This window comes from Podarcis liolepis, assembly GCF_965112155.1.
Source record: "Podarcis liolepis genome assembly, chromosome: 4".
Taxonomy (NCBI): domain Eukaryota; kingdom Metazoa; phylum Chordata; class Lepidosauria; order Squamata; family Lacertidae; genus Podarcis; species Podarcis liolepis.
The window spans coordinates 52,778,623-52,796,987 of record NC_139558.1 but is presented as its reverse complement, the minus strand read 5'-3'; the positions used below and the strand labels follow the sequence as shown (position 1 = coordinate 52,796,987).

Genomic DNA, 18,365 nt, shown 5'->3' with positions numbered 1-18,365 from the left:
TCCATACCCCTCCACCAACCAATTATAACCAATGCCTAACCGCCAACCTTACAAGTTGTGACGATTTGCTAAGCAGTAGGCAAAACCCAAAAGGCACGCACTAATCAGCCAATTGGACAAATTCCTACTGGGCCCCCGCACCAAGGCGAACGACCCCATGACAGGCAAAGCAAGGTCAAAGCGCAAGCCCAAACAAGGGAGGGCGGGCGGGAGATCCGATGCCCACAGCAAAAGAGAAAGAGAAAGCTGTGGACCCTGCTTATATAAGGGGACTAAACCCACCCCTAAATTGGCAACATCAATTTTGCCCCAGTAACAGCTTTAACCAATCTGCTCCATCCCATTGCCCTCAATGGGCTGGTCGCTAACTGAGGGTTTTGTTTGGCCCCATCCGCAACACGTGCTCTCTCTTCTATGAGAACACGCTTTAGCAATCTAACCTACCAAATCTGTTAAAGCCTTCAACTTGTCATGTTATAAGAAATTATTACTACTACTACTACTACTACTACTAGTAACAGTAGTACTACTGAGCATCTGGGTCAGAATTCAAAACAAATTAAATATTTTTTAAGGGCTCGCTGGTAACAAAATACAGTAACTTCTCATATGTTCAATGTTCAACAATATAATGGCTCTTGTAGTTGCTCAAATCTCTCCCCCTCTCCCTCTCCCCCCCCCCCTGTGTGATTCAAGCTAACATCTAAAGGGGATAGATAAAAAAAGGTTTGCACCAGCAATTTCTGTGACTTGAAAAATTGCATATTGCTGGGTTTTCCTATCACAGAAGTAGCTAGCCTCTGAGATATTCCAGGAGTCCATAATTTGGTAGAAAACCCATATACACAGTTAATTACAGGAGATAACATTTGAATAAGTTTTATTCAGAGTTCAAATCCATTGAACTTAATAAATATAACTTGGTCCATTAATTTAACTTTGAGTAAATGAAGCTGATTACAACCTAAGGTAATATATATCTTCATTACCCCAGTCCCTCAAACACAATTCTTGAGAATTGTTCATTAAAGCTAAATATCGAACCTGGCAGAATGAATGTTCTCCATCTCCCCTTGTCTTATTACCCACAAACCAAATGGAATCCTTTTGGACTCAAAGCAGTAAAGCACTCTGTATTCCATGACTTGTCTTCACAGCAAGTCATGGGACAGTTCTAGTTCTTAAACTGCCAGTACAATGATCCATTTTACCTGCTGAGAACCAGGCTCATCCAACAGCACAGTTCTGAACATATTCACTTAGATGTAAGCCCTGTTCAGATCAATGAAATCTGAAATTTCCATGTGCACCTAGGATAACTAGAGTGGTTAATCAATAGCATTATCAACCAAACCAAACCAAACCTCCTTTACACAGAAAGCTAAAGGAAGAGTCAAATGATAGAGACAAGCTATATGCTGAGCATTGCTTCTCTCCAAAAGTACCATCAAAAAAAGTATTTTCCACACCAAATCACTGAAAATAGAACTTGGTACAACTTGCCTTCTTTTACAAATGAACAACATCACATTGAATTACAACGTGTTTCTATAGTTACCACTACTTGTTTCTTGTTTTTAATGAACAGTAGAACAAAATAGTCACATGAAAGCCAACATAAACTGCAATTAGAATTGCACTTGCAAAAGGAATAAGGCAAGTTCTGACCTTTCCAAAAACATTTATAGTCTTCTTTCTCATTATGAAAAGTCTAGGAAATTTTCTGGTTTGGTTACCTTTTTAAGAATGAAGTTCAAAGGAAAAATAGATACGCTAATGGCAAAGCCTTTCCTTTTCTAACAGGCATACAGTTCTTCCATTAAACTGCCTTTGTGTTTGATCCCATACTTTACTAGCAAAATCAAACCCTGTTAAAATGCACATCTTGATTCAGTACAAGCAACTCAATCCTCATTCAAAAAGCTGTAGTGATACAAGCTCCAAGTAAGTGAATAGGATCTAGCATGCTCGGTGTTTTATAAACACGTGGAAGTACTCATTTTTTAAAATGCATGTTACATAAAAGCACAGAGATTTCCACTTTAAAGTGACATCTCCTTTATAGGAGAAGTCATTGTGTTTAGACCTACCAGGGCTATGCACTCATTCAAACATTCAGCACTACAATATCAAAAGAATACAAAAAAAGGGAGAGGAAATTCAATTCAATCTGTACTGATGGGCTTCAATCACACTATTATATTTTCACAATATTTCTCTAGTGGTATCTGTAACTTTACAGGCTGTGGCTTGTTACACAAGGAAGACACAATGCAGGAATGTGCAGCAAAATGACAATGGAATCATGTTTTATTAGGAAATGCAAAAGCAGGCCCTGCAACAAAATGTAGTGCATACCCACCCTTAAGAAAATTCCTATTGTTCATGGCTTCCGACCATTTGCCTGAGATCAAGTAAGTTGCCTGAAATACAAACCCTACTGGTGTTTGTGGCAGGAATGCTCAGTGATTTTTCTTTTTCAATTGCAGCCTGGCCTGACCTACATCTTGAATATCTTCTAATTCTCACTCAAATATGCAAATTCAATCAGTGACTCTAGTAGGCGGTGAAATGGCTTGCAAATATTGTATTCAATCTATAGGGATTAGCAATTTGAATATTATCAAACTAAAGCACAGACAGGAGTTTTCTGTGAGGTTTATTTAACTGATACCCTATCTAAACTTCTGGAACTTCTGGAACTTCCACACTTTCTGGGAAAAAAGACTTAATAGTTCAAAACACTTGTTAAGGGACAGCTTTGGAAGATAAAACCATGTCAGTTGTGTTGCATGCCTGTTTGTTTTGGGATGTTTTGGTTTTTTGGTTGTTGTTTTTTAACAAAAGCTCATTCCCCACTTTTGTCTCTTTGTTACAAGCCAGCATGATGGAAGGGCTGGAGAATGGCTGGTGTGTGGTGGGACAGAAATGCTCTCCAGACACTAGCATGGCTGTAGACTACCTGGACCACATTGTGGTGGGGCAAGGCTGCATGGATTACAAGACTGCAGGATTGCAGGAGTGGCAAGATTGGGGCTGCATGGATTCTTCAACAGGAGCACTAGATTCACCCCAGTGGTGCATCTGTGCACCTCTAATTTTGCAGCCACCCTTCCCCATCCCACCACCATCCAGATAAGCTGCAGTTGTTGGGAAGCTCCATCACTATTGAAGGGAAATAAATATATGCATAGCAGGTCCAGAGCTGCCTCAACTTCTCATCTCATTGTATTTTCCCACCTGCATTAAATTCAAAGAATGCCAAGGCCACCATGAGCGACTTGAGAAAATTAGACACTTTTATGTAGCATAGAGAGCCACTTGGCCTTCTTTGATCTCTCCCTGACACAGTTGGTGGCAGGTTCTAAGACAGAAGGTCCTAGCTGGCTCCCCGAACAAATTAGATATAGAAAGAGCTCTAGTGGTAAGCAGGAGGAGGAGCAGAAGCTGTGTAGTATCTCCCCAATCCCCTTTCACTGGTCTCTTGCCATAGCCACTTTTGGATAGACATTCAGCTAATGCATAATCAGCTGTCAAGAGACCTGAAAGCAAACATGAAATTTACCTTGATATGAGCTACTGGATCTGGGACAGTTTGAATCATGTCCTTTAACAGCCAGCGTATGTACCAGAAGGTCAGACCCCAAGGCAACTGTAGAGCCAAGAAGATAGAATCATGTCAGTACAAGATTTTTAAAAAATATACTTTGTAGAGAAATATAAGACCATTTATTACCCAACTGCTCTACATACATAGAATTATTAAAATCAATATTGATTATATCAATTACATTGGCATGCCATTTACAGAATTCTGAAGCTGCTCGCTTATTCTTTTCTTTTTAATTTATCCATTGATCTAACTCAAGACAATTCATAAATTCTCTGTAGTCATGCCTTGACAACTATCCAGATTCAGCTTATCTGTGCTGTAATGTGTGAAGCAGGGGTACTAGGAGATAATAGAATAATGAGAAATAGGTATTTCCACCAACACCCAAATGTCAGCTCTCTAAATATTGTGCTAAGCACTTTATAAATGAGAAACAATTATCTTCTTCCAAAGAATAATACGATAATTCATTCACTCATTGGCAGAAAAAACACATTCAGGAGGATCCAAAATACTGTGAAAATCACAGGTGTATGGTTAAGGGGTTCAAGAAACCAAAACCTCCCTCAAGCATTCCCCAGTGTGAAATGATGTCACTGTATTCAGTATCCTACCCTCTAGCAATGAGTTGGAGGTACATCATGTTCTTCTTTTACCAGGGAAACACATGGGCGAGATGCAGGCCAATGACAGCTGGGGATGGAGGAGAAATTAAATTCAGTTCATTTAAAGGTGAATCAACCTAATTTGCACTTTCTAAAAGTGAACTGAAACACAGCCATCTTTTGAAATTCACTCCTCTTTTGCAATGCAGTTTTTCAGCCAAGTAATGGATAGAAAAATGTATATACTAGATTAAAGTGTGCATTAAAATGCACATATGGGATCCTTTGGAAGCTGGAGTGGGACATAGATTTAATTAACAACAAGTTTCTATGCATAACCACCCATCCATTCTATCTTCCAAGCAAATAGGAAGCATTGTCAGTGTTGAAGAACACCTTTCTGTCCAGGAAAACACTCAAGAAGGGTGCAGGCAGGACCTGGAAGGGGTGGGCGGGGCCTGGAAGGTGTTCAGGGGGGCAGCCAGGGATGAATTGTACAGTATCAGAAGCTAAGATGTCTGAGCTTAGTGGGAGGGCGATCAGCTGGTGCTATGGGGAATGATATATTGTTGCTGTCTCTGCATACATAGTCCATGTCCTTAAGGTCGAGAGACAATGGAGGGGTGTCCTTAATATCGATCTAGAAGCTGAAGCTGGTGCAGAGCAAACAACAGAAAGACTGGCAGGTAATGACTTATTAAAAGAATTGCACTGACTGCCAATATGCTACCTGGGAAAGTTGAAGGTTTTTTTACTAATTTACAAAGCCCTAAACAACTTGGTGAGAGACGCAGGTGGCGCTGTGGGTTAAACTACAGAGCCTAAGGCTTGCCGATCAGAAGGTCAGCGGTTCAAATCCCTGCAATGGGGTGAGCTCCCGTTGCTCAGTCCCAGCTCCTGCCAACCTAGCAATTCGAAAGCACATCAAAGTGCAAGTAGATAAATAGGTACCGCTCCGGCGGGAAGGTAAACGGCGTTTCCGTGCGCTGCTCTGGTTCACCAGAAGCGGCATAGTCATGCTGGCCACATGACCCGGAAGCTGTACGCCGGCTCCCTTGGTCAATAAAGCGAGATGAGCGCCGCAACCCCAGAGTCAGCCATGACTGGACCTAATGGTCAGGGGTCCCTTTACCTTTACAAAGAACTTGGTACCAAGACCCCTAAGAGATTGCCTTCTCCCCATAGATGGATTCAATTACTGGGATTGTCAGATGAGACCTTCCTGGTGGTGCCATGTGTTCCACAGATTCATTTGGTGGCTAGTTGGAGCACAGCTTTTACTGCCATGGGTCCTATTCTATGGACTATTACCTAAACTTGGTAAGCATTTTTGTATTTTCATTGTTTTCGGCCTGCTTAAACCTTTTTTTGTTGTTGTTTACATTTTGGCTATGGTTGCCACTGACACTTGAGTATCCTGTTGGACCTATTTTACTGTATCATGTATTGTATTTTTTTATTTCCTATATACTGCATTGAGATTTTTCTAATTGTCCTGTTTGTAAACATTCTAAATAAAATAATAAACAAAGCACTTTATTGTGACAAAGTCTTATATCTTTGGAGAACTCTCTTTTACTTAGGAGACCCAAACCTAATCCCAAAGAATAAAGGAAGCACAGTTTTTAAGACCTAGACAATCATTCACTGTGCAGGCAAAAATCCCGCTTATATGACCACTGGTGTGACTTCTTTGGGTATATAAAATTTCACACATAAAATGTGATCTTGCTTTTCTAATGATTGATTGCTTCACAAATTAGCCAAATTTATTTTTTAACTGCAAAATCTTTTCTGGATTTAAACAACATTATCCATTGTTCTTTTCTTGCAGAGGGATTATTTTTAGCTCTTTAAATGTCATACATTAAAATATTAGAGTTTATGAATTGGAAAATGCCAGACTTGACAGATGATGCCAAAAAGCTATTGAAAGAGAAGCTAGGCACACTTCTGTGTGGTTTTAATTCACTTTCTTGGTTGTGTGGAACATTTTTATAGCCACTGGAAAAAATGTGACGATGTGACAAAGAAAATCCTAATAATGAACAATTGCTTATTTTTGTCATCACACTATGTGCAAATATTGCCACAGATGAATAATGCACACTATTATTAGGTACATATAATTAATTTTCTAAATATCTTTTTTTTAAAAAATCAACTCAGTTCATAAGAAATTCATTCCTACCTTTATTACTATAAATAACCATGTCCCTACAAACCTGTCTTAGCCTAATGAAAGTTGCTGAGCTTCCAGAAAATTTGCCTAGGTCACCTGGGAAACATGTATTTGATGAGTTTTAATAGTTTCGGTGGGGTAAGCTGTATGACTGAGTCCCTTCTAATTCCTGGATCCAACAAAGGTTCAATTGCTGGCATAGCTAGAAAAGTTTCTTGGTAATGACCCCTAAGTACAGGCTGTAAGTTAACAAAGGAAATGGTTCTATGGCAGAAGCCAAATGGGTGGTAACCCCACTCCCTCAACTGACAGTTAGTTAGTTCGAAAGAACAAAGGCAAGAGTTGAGGTGTTTGAGCTATAAGTAGAAGCAGGAGGAAGCAGGCTGGGAAGCAGCCAGAGAGACAGAGCCATGCCTGATCTTTGCTTGAATCCAAGACTGTGGCTGTGGGAGAAGCAAGACCTCCTTGGGTTGTTAATGCTGTGAGCCCCTCCATCGTAGACTCAGGTTGTATATGTGTAAATAAACCACATACCATAAAGACACCACAGTCTCCACTGTCTCTCATTCTGAGAAACCAAACCCTGGGTGAGCACCTGCAACCCCTGGAATATCTCACCACTCGGAGACTGGGGTAGTGTTTAACAATATGTTTATATGATTGCTCTAATAGCCTGCTCCTGTAAGCTGCTATGACAACAACCAGTAGGATCAAATATTAGAATCACATGGCCAAACTACACAGAACCTCGGAGATAATGGCTAGACCTCTCAACCTATTCAAAATGAAGAGGAAAACCCTGAAAAGCGTACATACGCAGGGATCAAACGGGACCAAAACAATGATGCTGTCGCAATAGGAGAAGAGGGCTGTTTTACCTTTTCTTCCCACATTATTTTCCTGACTGAAACCTCTGCTCTGCAAAGCTGCTAAAGCCCTGCTATGGTGAATGGGCAGGTCCATTTACCATGCTTGTCTTTCCATCAAGAGGGTTAATTGCCACCTTTGTATAAGGAGTGGGTGGCTGAAAAAATGGTGTGTACGGAAAGGATTAGACATCTCCCCCCACACATTAGAGAGCCTCAGATAAGTCCTTCTAGAATGAATGAAACACATGAAACAACACAACTGATGGTCTGCACCCAGAGTCCCACTGAAACTGGTACTCATCTGACTCAGACTTTGCCATTACACAACCCCCCAGGAGCTCAGATATATTATATGTGCTCTTGATAGTATGCCAGAAATTCCCTGGGCCAGATTACTATTGGCTTTCTTAACTTCGCAGTCATAAAATACATAATTTGTGGCTGTAAATGGACTAATTTGTCATAAATTGGCATATTATGCAAACCTAAACAAGGGTACTTCACATGAAATAGTATCTGTCTCAAACACAATAAGCCATGTGAGCCTAAAAATGAGTGCTTATTTCATGGTTTACCTATCTACACTTTCTGTTCTCTCATCATACGCAACCAAAAACAAAAAGGAAAAAGGGTTGGGGCAGAAGGTGCCCACTAGGAGGAAAATATTCTGAAAAACCTCAAGTTTTGCCAGTACTATGACATCAACCCTGGCTTCAGACACAATTGAGCATGCCCACCCCTGTGAGAGGGAGGCAGCTGGATGAGTAACAGTGGTTGCTATGTTAACGAGTGAACACTAAAAGAAAATCAATAGAGAAGCTATTGGAAGTGACAGTTGGTGCCGCAAGCTGCTGAAAATCTCTTTCCTCAAGTTGACAGAGATCTTCAGAACCTGCACGAGAGGGAAAGCGGAAGTTACTGGAAACTTCTGCAAACAGGTTTGAAATTGCTACAAAGGGAACAACTGAAACCATTTTCAGGTGGAGCAACAGTGGTACCTCTGAACAGCACACTGGTTTGCATCCTAAGGTGAGTTAAGGAAGTTCACCAAAGGAAAACATATCATCCCTTCCTTCCCAATGCAAGTACCTGATTCTCCAAAAAGCTCCTCTGGAGGCTCAGTGGGCCTGCCTGGACAATGTGAGATGGAATATGGAGACTAGAAGCCAGAGTCAACAATTAAGTCAGAGCTTTCACATCAATCAGGGAAGGGAACTGTTGGTCCTGCAAAGATCAGAGGAGACTGGGATACTTCTATAGTCACAGCCTCTGCCTGGTTATGAGCTGTGTTGCTGCCTGGTTGTCAGTTGGGTATACTACCTCCAGTTGGGTTATTGCTTACATATGTCTCATCTCCTCCTCCTGAGAAGACCTGTCCTCCCAACATAAACCCTGTTTATAGCACGTTCATCCTGTGAAATCTGGTCCACTTGTGCTTTTGTTCCTGAGACCCAGACAGCAATGGAGAGAATCAGGGATCAATGAATGGCTCAGGATACAGTTATTGGGGGGCCAGGGAAGGCATCTCTGAGATGGAGCTCTTAGGACTGGGTTTGGACTGGGCCCAGTTTCTGTGTGTCTTCAGTGGAGACAGAGAACTGTAGGAGGAAATCTTCTTGAGGTCTTCTTTCCAGGTCTGGGTGACTAGGATCCTAAGAGGAAGGCGTAATTACTCAAAATTGGGCTTGAATCCTTGAATACATTAAGTAAGCTCGTGGAAGAAGTGTTCCCACCCTCCACCCACCAACCCATCACCATGCCTAATCCCATATAGTTCACATAGGGTCCCTCCAACCCCCACCCCAGTGTAGCTTTTCAGAGGTCATGGGGGTCTGCATGGTGGAGAAGGAGATGAAAAATCTTTCCTTCCAGACCTTCCTTAAGCAGAGGTGCTATCAAAACAAAACTGGGTGTGTTTTTTTACAGATAATCTGCATGGTCATATTTTGCTTCTAGAAAAAATAGAAAAGATAATGATGATCCAAGAACTAGTGCTGGGACATTTTCTTAGACTCAAAAGAAAGAGTTTAATTTAATTGGCTAATTTTTATTTTTAAAAAAGATATGTGAGACCTGCAGCCAGAATATGCAAGCAAAGATCTGAGCCTTTAGGAGGTTAAGTTGGAATCACATTAGACTCAAAGTTTTCTAACAGCCACAGAGAAATTTGTAGGCCTAAATTCCAGTCTTCCTCAAACAAGCCGTCCTACTATTAGCAATCAGATCTTTTCAACCATGTTAAGAGCTTGAAGGGGCAAACTATCAGCACAATCCTATGCATGTTTACTCAGAAATAATAATAATAATAAAACTAGAGAGAAGACAGCCATAATGTATGCATCACTAAGTGGATCCTTGTTCCTGCCTGCCAGGAATATAAAGATCTGTTCCACGTAAAGGAAATGACCTAGGTCTAACTCTCACAAATAGCAGGTGACACGGCAAATCTGGCCAATAGTATTTCAGACTACAGTGGGGGTTAACATAACTGAAAGCATTCATATACAAATTCAGCTATTATTAGCATGAAAAGTTTCTGACAATTCAGCTTGGAGAACAAAAGTAATACTATACAGTTTTGTTCCCATCCTTTAAAGCACACCTGGGCCTGCAAATAGACATGCAAGTACAGTGATACCTTTGGTTACGTACTTAAGTCGTTCCGGAGGTCCGTTCTTAACCTGAACCTGTTCTTAACCTGAAGCACCACTTTAGCTAATGGGGCCTCCTGCTGCTGCTGCACTGCTGCTGGACGATTTCTGTTCTCATCCTGAAGCAAAGTTCTTAACCCGAGGTACTATTTCTGGGAAGCGTATGTAACCTGAAGCGTACGTGATCCGAGCTACCACTGTACTAAATGAGCAATACTAGTCCCTTGTTTTAAGAGGGATGGGCATGGGCTTCAGATACCTCTATCAAGTGATATATTATTTATATCAAAAGGTGGGACTACTAAGAAAAGGGGTGGGACTTCTGGTAGAAAGGTGATGGGGCACCTGTCACTTTTTAGGTTGTGGAATAGTATGGTAGTTCCTTTATTTTTAGAATCATAGAATTGTACAGTTGGAAGGGATCCCTAGTCCAATCTCCTGCACTACAGGCATCTCTTGCCCAATGTGAGGCTCGAACCCATGACCCTGAGATCAAGAGTCTCATGCTCTACCAACTGAACCATGAGTCGTGATCCATAATCTTCTACTGTTGATGGTAAAGGTAAAGGTACTAGCTACCTGATCTGTGCCATGCTTGTCATTTGTTCAGAAGAGGATACACATACACAGAAGCCTATTTCTCACGCTAACTGGATGGAGGGTGGGAGTAAGATTCAGATGGCCCAAAAATGCAAGTTGATAAATTGCCTTATTAGGAAATGCTCTCTTCATCACTGAAGTCACCTGGGCCTCTAGTGACAGCCATGCATCTAGGAGCACCCCCAAACTATGTACCTGCTTCTTCAGATGGAGCGCAATCTCATCCAGAGTTGGTACACAACCCAATCTTCAGACTTGGGCACCATCCATCCCTGGGGTCTCCATCTTGTTGGATTCACTCACTGTTTATTTGCCCTCATCTACACCATGTCTGCATCTAGACATTGTCTTGGGACATACTGAACCTCTTGGGGCTACCTACATAAACAGTGAACTAAATACTGAATCATCTGAAAAGGATAGAGTAAAGCATTTTACAATATCTGTGAATAGTGATAATCCTTGCTCCTTCAAAAATCGTTAGTACACTCTTCAGGTAGGTAATAGAGAAATGCTACTCAGTAGTATTCTCATTTATGTATGTGAATGAATACAGCTACGCAACCTTGCCGTGCTCCTAGAGATTCACTGAATGACTACATCTGTGTAGCAGATGCTCTGTAAATCCCTGTTCAGAATGTGGATGTGTGCGTAGAAGTCAAATTTCCACACTACAAGTTAGATAAATCTATTGCTTTATTTATATTCTAACCCTCACATCTTAAGAGAGGAAATGATACTAAAGTCAATTCTCCTACAGTAGGAACTTTAGGCAACAACCTGTAAAAGGTTATTATTAGACCCTTTCATCTATCTTCCCCCCACCCCAAGACCACATTCTTATTCAAAGCTATATAACTTGGATTATGCATCCATATGAAATGCAGTGCAGCTATTCCTGGATCTCCCAAAATAGCATTAAGAAGCTCAGTATCCCCAAAGTGTATATCTTCAATCCTGACCACTTGCAAATGTACTTAAAATAAAATTAAAAGAATGAGGAAAGGAAAGGAGACCTTTGAGTCACATCTGACACATTTAACTGTAATGACCGCTTTCCATATTTTAGGAGTTAAATGTCTCTCTCAATACTGTACTAAAATGTTCACCAATGATTAATCTCTGATGCTTATCCTGTTACAGGATACACATATACATGAATGTGATACCAAATGGAGGTTAAAGAATTTTGTGCATTCCTAGTGGGAAACCACACAGCCCATGGGAATACACACACAACCACACACACCAGAGAGAGAGAGAGAGAGAGAGAGAGAGAGAGAGAGAGAGAGGCTGGATCAAATTAAAGCTGTACCCAATGGGCACTGTATCTGGGTTCAGTTGTGTACTTTTTCTATTCTTGGCCCACTTATTTAGAAATAAATTCTACTGGGATCAATAAAATGCATCCCCTTTATTATTTAATTTAGAAGATGCCTCACACAAAATTAGTCCCACAGTGACTTACAATTTTTTTTTAAAAAAAGAGACAAAACAAATTAAAGCAAAATCATAACAACAATTTAAACAAAATAAAACAACATCATAAATACTTAAAGGACACCACTGTAATAAAACCAGGATAAAAGCATATTTTGCATAATACCAATTCACAATTACCAGCCAAAAGCTAATGTAATTGGCCTGTCACACAACACCAAGTGTCTGGGAATAGAGATAGGTTTTAATCCGGCAATGAAAAAATAAGATCAGCCCCAGTCAGGCCTCATTGGGAGCAGCATTCCATAATTGGAGAGCCACAACCAAAAAGGCCTCTTTCTTGTCACCACCCTCCAAGCCTCACTCAATTTCAGTGTCTTATTTTGCCACTCTTAAATGCAGTTCTTCACATTTCTGCAGCAATCTGAGGTTGCTATTTTTAAGCCTCATCAAAATCCAACAGCATTTTACTGCAAATTTCTCCTAATAAACACATTGCTGTACTCTGTTTTGATTAGCACACACATTTTTGCAAACAATGCCCCCTAATATAATGCAATATTGTATGTAATTCTCATGAATAGATCCATTTTATGCACACTTTCTCCTAATGCATGCATTTTTGTAAGCACTGTTCAGTTGGAAAACTACATCACAAAATTCAGGTAAGTGTGACTTTCAAAGGATGCCTGTGTTTCGGTTCTCATATTGTCCCAGAAAGTGTGAATTCAACAAATTCAGCTGAAATTGTGAACTGAATGATATTTCTCCCCCATCCCTACTTAACAGCTAGTCAACATCTATGAAGCAAAATGAACACAGAACTCTGGTTCAAACAAATGCCTACTAATACTTGGCCCAAACTAGGCTGTGTGCCTTGCAGCTACTTAGAATCCTATAGAGTTCCAAATAGTGTACTGTGATGTTTTGTAAAGATGACTGCAGTTTCCCTTCTCTCTGTCCTGCACAGCAGTCAGTCTGTGCGGCTTGCTGTCTCGGGATCAAGGTAACTGTATGCAGCAATGCTGTTATTTACTTCTCTGTTATTTAGTAACATACTTCAGATTGTTGGTTATGATTGGACTCAGAAGCTCAGGATCTGTTGTGGGGAAGGAATCACTTTCCTAGTTCTAACTCACAACCTAACAAGCCACTTTCGAACTCCTCCTATCTTAAAGCTATTTTATCAGCTTACAGAAATGGGTCACTATTGGAGCAAAGACATAATGGTTTGTGTCTGTAAGCCACCCAGAGTGGCTGGGGAAATATATACGTATATATACTTCTCTGAGCCACCAAAATAGCAACAATTTGAGCAATAAAAGTTTTATTTTGAAACTTGTGTCATTGTGAAGAACCTGTATAATATTTGACGCAAACTGCATTAGAAATGCTGACATTCTTGGAATCCTTTTTATTTATAATACTTCATGCTTTCTATCCATGTTATTCTTTGGCATAAACTCCTTATTTCTATTTGGATTTTTTGATGTTGGCACCTGCATTTAAAATGAAGTTTAAAAGGGAAAAAATAACAGCTGTGCAAACATCAAATATTTTAAAAGGAAAGATATTTTCAATAAGTGTTCATTTTATTACAAAAATTATGGGAGGAGGTATATAAAAAAGGCTGTTTTTGCCCATTGCCATTTAAAAATTAATAAAATGCTAGTATATATTGCAGAAATAAAAATATGTTATGTCCACACCTAAACCATGTCTGCTGGAAAAACATGTCATCCTCAATAAATAATGCTGTGATTTCTGGACTTTACTGTGTTGTTTTCATTTTGTCTCAAGTACAGTACATCTTAATAATATCTATAAATACTTCACAGTGATCAAATGCATAATTTTGGCCTCACATCATTTCCACTTGCCAGGAGATTAAACCAGTTTCATATATGAAGAATAGAATCTCTCTCCTTTTTGACGTGTAAAAACTAAGACCTTGAAGCTAATTATTTTCATAAGTATAAACGCAGCTCGTCAATTCCTTTGTCCTTTGAAAGGGTGCTCACTATCTAAGACAACACAGCAGGGGAAGTTCCCTGCCTAGGAAATGTCTACATCAGAGCAGATATTAAATGGCTAGGGATGTCCTAGAAGTGGAAGCGGAAATAGCTCAAGTTCACTTATTCATCCCATATCCAGAACGAAAATCAATTCAGCAAATATGATTAGTGTGTTTGTGTTTTAAGTCCACAAATGATACATAATTGATTACTCCCCGCACGGCATTATATTCAGATTGCCAATTGCATAGGAGATTCACTCATATAGTGTGTTTTCCTCTGGTTCCAGCTAATAAATGTATTCTGCTGCAATCTTATATGTCCTTACTATGGAGTAAACCCTACTGAATTTAGGGGCACTCATGACCAGGATTATGCTAGTAGAGACTCAGTTTTCAGTTTGATTTAAGTAAGGCTACAGTTTCCATCTGCTCTGTTGTGAGGCTCTGGCTTTGAAGCAAAGTAAAGGTCACTCTACAAGTTCTTAAGTGTCATGATAACAGAGACTAATGGATATCCTAAGAGTTCCAAGTTTCAAAGAATTTCTGATTACATTTCATTGGCACCAATCCAACTCCTCCAGCCATGCTTTGCTGTGTAGAGCTAATGATACTGGATAGGGATGTTCATCACCATTTACAGCCATTAAATTCAATGGCGACCAGATGAGCATCTGATTCTGATGTTCAATGTATCTGCAGCAGCTGGTCCACAGGACTCTTCCATGCTAGGTGGAGTATGCAGTTTCACTATGCTTGGAAACTGTCTCACTATACATATATGTATGTACACACACATGTATATATGGAATTGGCAATATTATATCCATACAAAATTGAAAATGTAATATCAAGCATATAATAACAATATCAACACTTTCAGAATAAAAATAGAAGTATACAATTAGAAGTCCAAATGGAGTTTACAGACTGGTGTTATATATAGCAACACAGACAGTATCACAAGTTGGAACCAACTGTTGACAGCAATGCCACAGCAGACTTCAGAGTTGCTATATGTGATACAATTGTGACACACAAGGTCCATTGTCCCACCCATGGCACTTTCATAATAATCCACAAAGTTCTCAATGGTAGCATGTCAAGTTTAAGACTACCGTTAAAGGTTGAAACAATAGGACAGTCCTTTCCACCATGAGCAGTGATAATACAGAGCACAACTACAAATGTGCTTCCTTCCCACCCCTTGCCTTTTCCTGTAAGACCTATTACAGTCGTTAAGAGTCGTCAACAGGCTCTCCCAGCTATCTGCCTATCTCCCATTCCCACCATCCTTCTGAGTAACACCCCTCCCCACCTTCTCACTATATAGAAGGATCTGGCAACTTCTATTTCAGTGTATCTGAAGAAGTGTGCATGCACATGAAAGCTCATACCAAGAACTAACTTAGTTGGTCTTTAAGGTGCTACTGGAAGGAATTTTTTATTCTTCCTAGCTATGTGATAGCTTGACCTTAATCACAGGCACAATCCATTCTGTATGAACATGGGCTGGGAAGGTGAACTATAGGTGTTCAATGAACTGTGAACAAAGTAATTTAACTAATATTCCCCATTATTTTGAATCAACATGGCAGATCAGACCATTCCAAAGTGCACGCTGTTGAAGATATTGTGGCACAATTTTGTGTTATAGTTCTCGAGATGGAAGAGAGGGTTTTGGTCTTTGTTTGCCAGTCTCTCGCTGTTGGTTATGGCCTGCATGGCATTGGCTGATGCAGGACAGTTTGTGGGGCGGGTTGATCAGTGAGGTGGGTCCAGCTCAGGTGGCCACTTCCATGGTTTTCCCCTTCCGTCCCAAGCCAATCACACATTGGATGTAGGAGCCTATTTGCCAGCATAGTGGCAATCTCTCTCTAGCGTAATGTAAATATTGCATTGCTCTGCACATCTCCCATTGCAAACACAGAAAATATATATTAGATATATAGTAACATTTTTCTTATAGAAATTGTACCCTACCAAGAAAACCACCCCAAAATCAAACACAGTCTTCAGAACCTTTGAGGCAGACCTAAAGTCAGGTAATATTATGCCACGAAACTCTAGGTAAATCCTCCTTAACAGTTGTCCCTTTCTGTTTCAGTCCTCAAAAGTAAATAAGTATTGGGGAGGGGGAGCTACTCCTCATATCTAAAAGCACTGGAGGTCCACAGAAAAATCGATAATAATCTTATTCTCCGCTTTCAGAAAAAGGCATGAAAGATGTCACTCAACTAGCAAAGCAAACAAAGCCAACAAAATTTGTTCTCTCTAATTACTGGTGGTAGAGCATGAGACTCTTAATCATGGTCATGGGTTCAAGCGCCAAACTGGGCAAAAAATTCCTACATTGCGGGGGGTAGGACCAGATGACCTTTGTGGTCCCTTCCAACTGCACTATTCTATTACAGTGGTACCTCAGGTTACAAACACTTCAGTTACAAACACTTCGGGTTACAAACTCCGCTAACCCGGAAGCAGTACCTTGGACTGAGAACTTTGCCCCTGGATGGGAAGAGAAATCGTGTGCGGGTGGTGTGCCGGCATCGGGAGGCCCCATTAGGAAAAGCACGCCTCAGGTTAAGAACGGTTTCGGGTTAAGAACGGACCTCCGGAACAAATTGAGTTTGTAATCTGAGGAACCACTGTATTCTATTTTAGAAATTATTACTTTATGGATACCAAGAGGAAAGTTTATGAAGATAATAGAAATAAAACAGCACTACTCAACAAAGCATATTATTTTAATGTATTGCAGACTGTACCAATAAGCATATGGTGAGTTCTGCTTTTGTCAACAATAAAAACAATATGAGCAGCTTTTAACAGACAACTAGCTGGTGATATGTGCCAGCATTTTTAGTTCAGTTTCAATTGCTTCTGTTGGAAGGAGAGCTTTGTTGGGCTCAAAATGTTCACTAACAGAAATTGTCCCCAAAGAATGAAGTTTTCATGTGATAGTCAGTCTGCATTTGCCAGTAATTTTACTGAATAGACTTGGGCACATAAACACCAAAATATGTAAACAAGCCAAAATGAAGCACTTTTAAATCCCACTGAATTTGCTTACTTTTTCCTATTGAAAAATGCAACTTACAATCCTTCTCTTCTACACTTTCCTAACCCATATGAGTGCACATTCAACTTTAGGTTTCTTCAGCTAATACCACTATGATGGTACTTGCCAGCTAATTCTTGCTATCCACCTCTATCATTTAATTTGGTTATGAAGATGCAGCTTGTTTTAGTAAGCAGTGTTTACTCCCTCTTTCACCACTTTGCAATTCTACTTTAGCATGTTACGAATCAGATCCTGTAGAAAATTGAACTGAACCCATAGCTGTCAACTTTTCCCTTTTCTTGTGAGGAATCCTATTTGGAATAAGGGGATTTCCCTTAAAAAAAGGGAAACGTTGACAGCTATGACTGAACCTCAGAAAATCAACTTTATGTACTATTTATGTATGCTTTCTAGATGGCAAATACTTAAGTGTACCATTGCACTGCATAAATAAATGAGCATGCAACACTTAGTAATAATAGCTCTTGTGACTCATAAGAGCCTTTGGGGGAAAATCTCACTAATATATTAATAACAGAGAACCAGCAACACTAAAAATTATAAGCTCGTTTCACTTTTTAAAGTACCTTAGAGACGGTTTTCTCATGCAACAATTGCAGACTCGATTATTATATAGTAAACATGTGCTCTGAATCATGTTTAAGCAGATTTCATGCAGTACAGGAGAGAGTCCTATATTCCCAGCAGCGACAGTATTGGAAGAAAAATGAAAATGACTAAAGGTAACAGGCATAAAATTGTTTAATCTTATGAGGAAACATCAGCGCATTATTTATTTTAACTAGATTCCTGGCCCCAACCCAAGGACACAAGTGTCTAGACGTGCATATATTTTCACAATTTTTTTTTTTAAATCATAAAGTTTGCAATATCTGACTGAGCACCTGCAAAAGGAAAAATCTCCACAGTTTTCTGTCTACCTCACTCATCCCTCTTATTCAGGGGGTAGAGATTTCAACAGTTATTCCTGAAGGGCCACAGCACTTCACAAATACCTCCCTCCCCAACCCCTTTCAAACATTTATTTTAATTTGTCTAAAATATCCATAAGCCACCCTTCATCATGGTGAGCTGCAACAGCATTCACCTTAAAACAATAATTCCAATGCAATAAATGAGAGAATAGATAAAACAATAAATATAAACATTGTTGTATGTTCGCTTGTTTAAAGATCCAGATCCAGAAATGAGCATACCCCACAGACTCAGTGCAGGTATATCTAGTCCAACTCCCTGCCAAGCAGGAATCTCAACACAGTCCCCCATCCAATCTGAAACCATACTGGACTCTGCTTAGCTTTGCAAA

General features: G+C 39.9%; 1 protein-coding gene across 5 annotated transcripts in view; it reads right to left on the bottom strand.

Moving 5' to 3' along the window:
• ERG (ETS transcription factor ERG) overlaps positions 1-18,365 on the bottom strand; it is a 111,244-nt gene that overhangs the window by 70,419 nt on the left and 22,460 nt on the right. For 3 of the 5 annotated variants that reach the window (XM_083500212.1, XM_083500215.1, XM_083500209.1), the window contains exon 2: positions 3,566-3,652. In XM_083500212.1, coding sequence (XP_083356338.1) covers positions 3,566-3,604 — 39 coding nt within the window. In that variant the 5' untranslated portion in view covers positions 3,605-3,652. Of the gene's footprint in view, positions 1-3,565; positions 3,653-4,227; positions 4,307-18,365 lie in introns of all 5 variants that reach the window. The other 2 variants (XM_083500211.1, XM_083500210.1) reach the window with 1 other exon arrangement.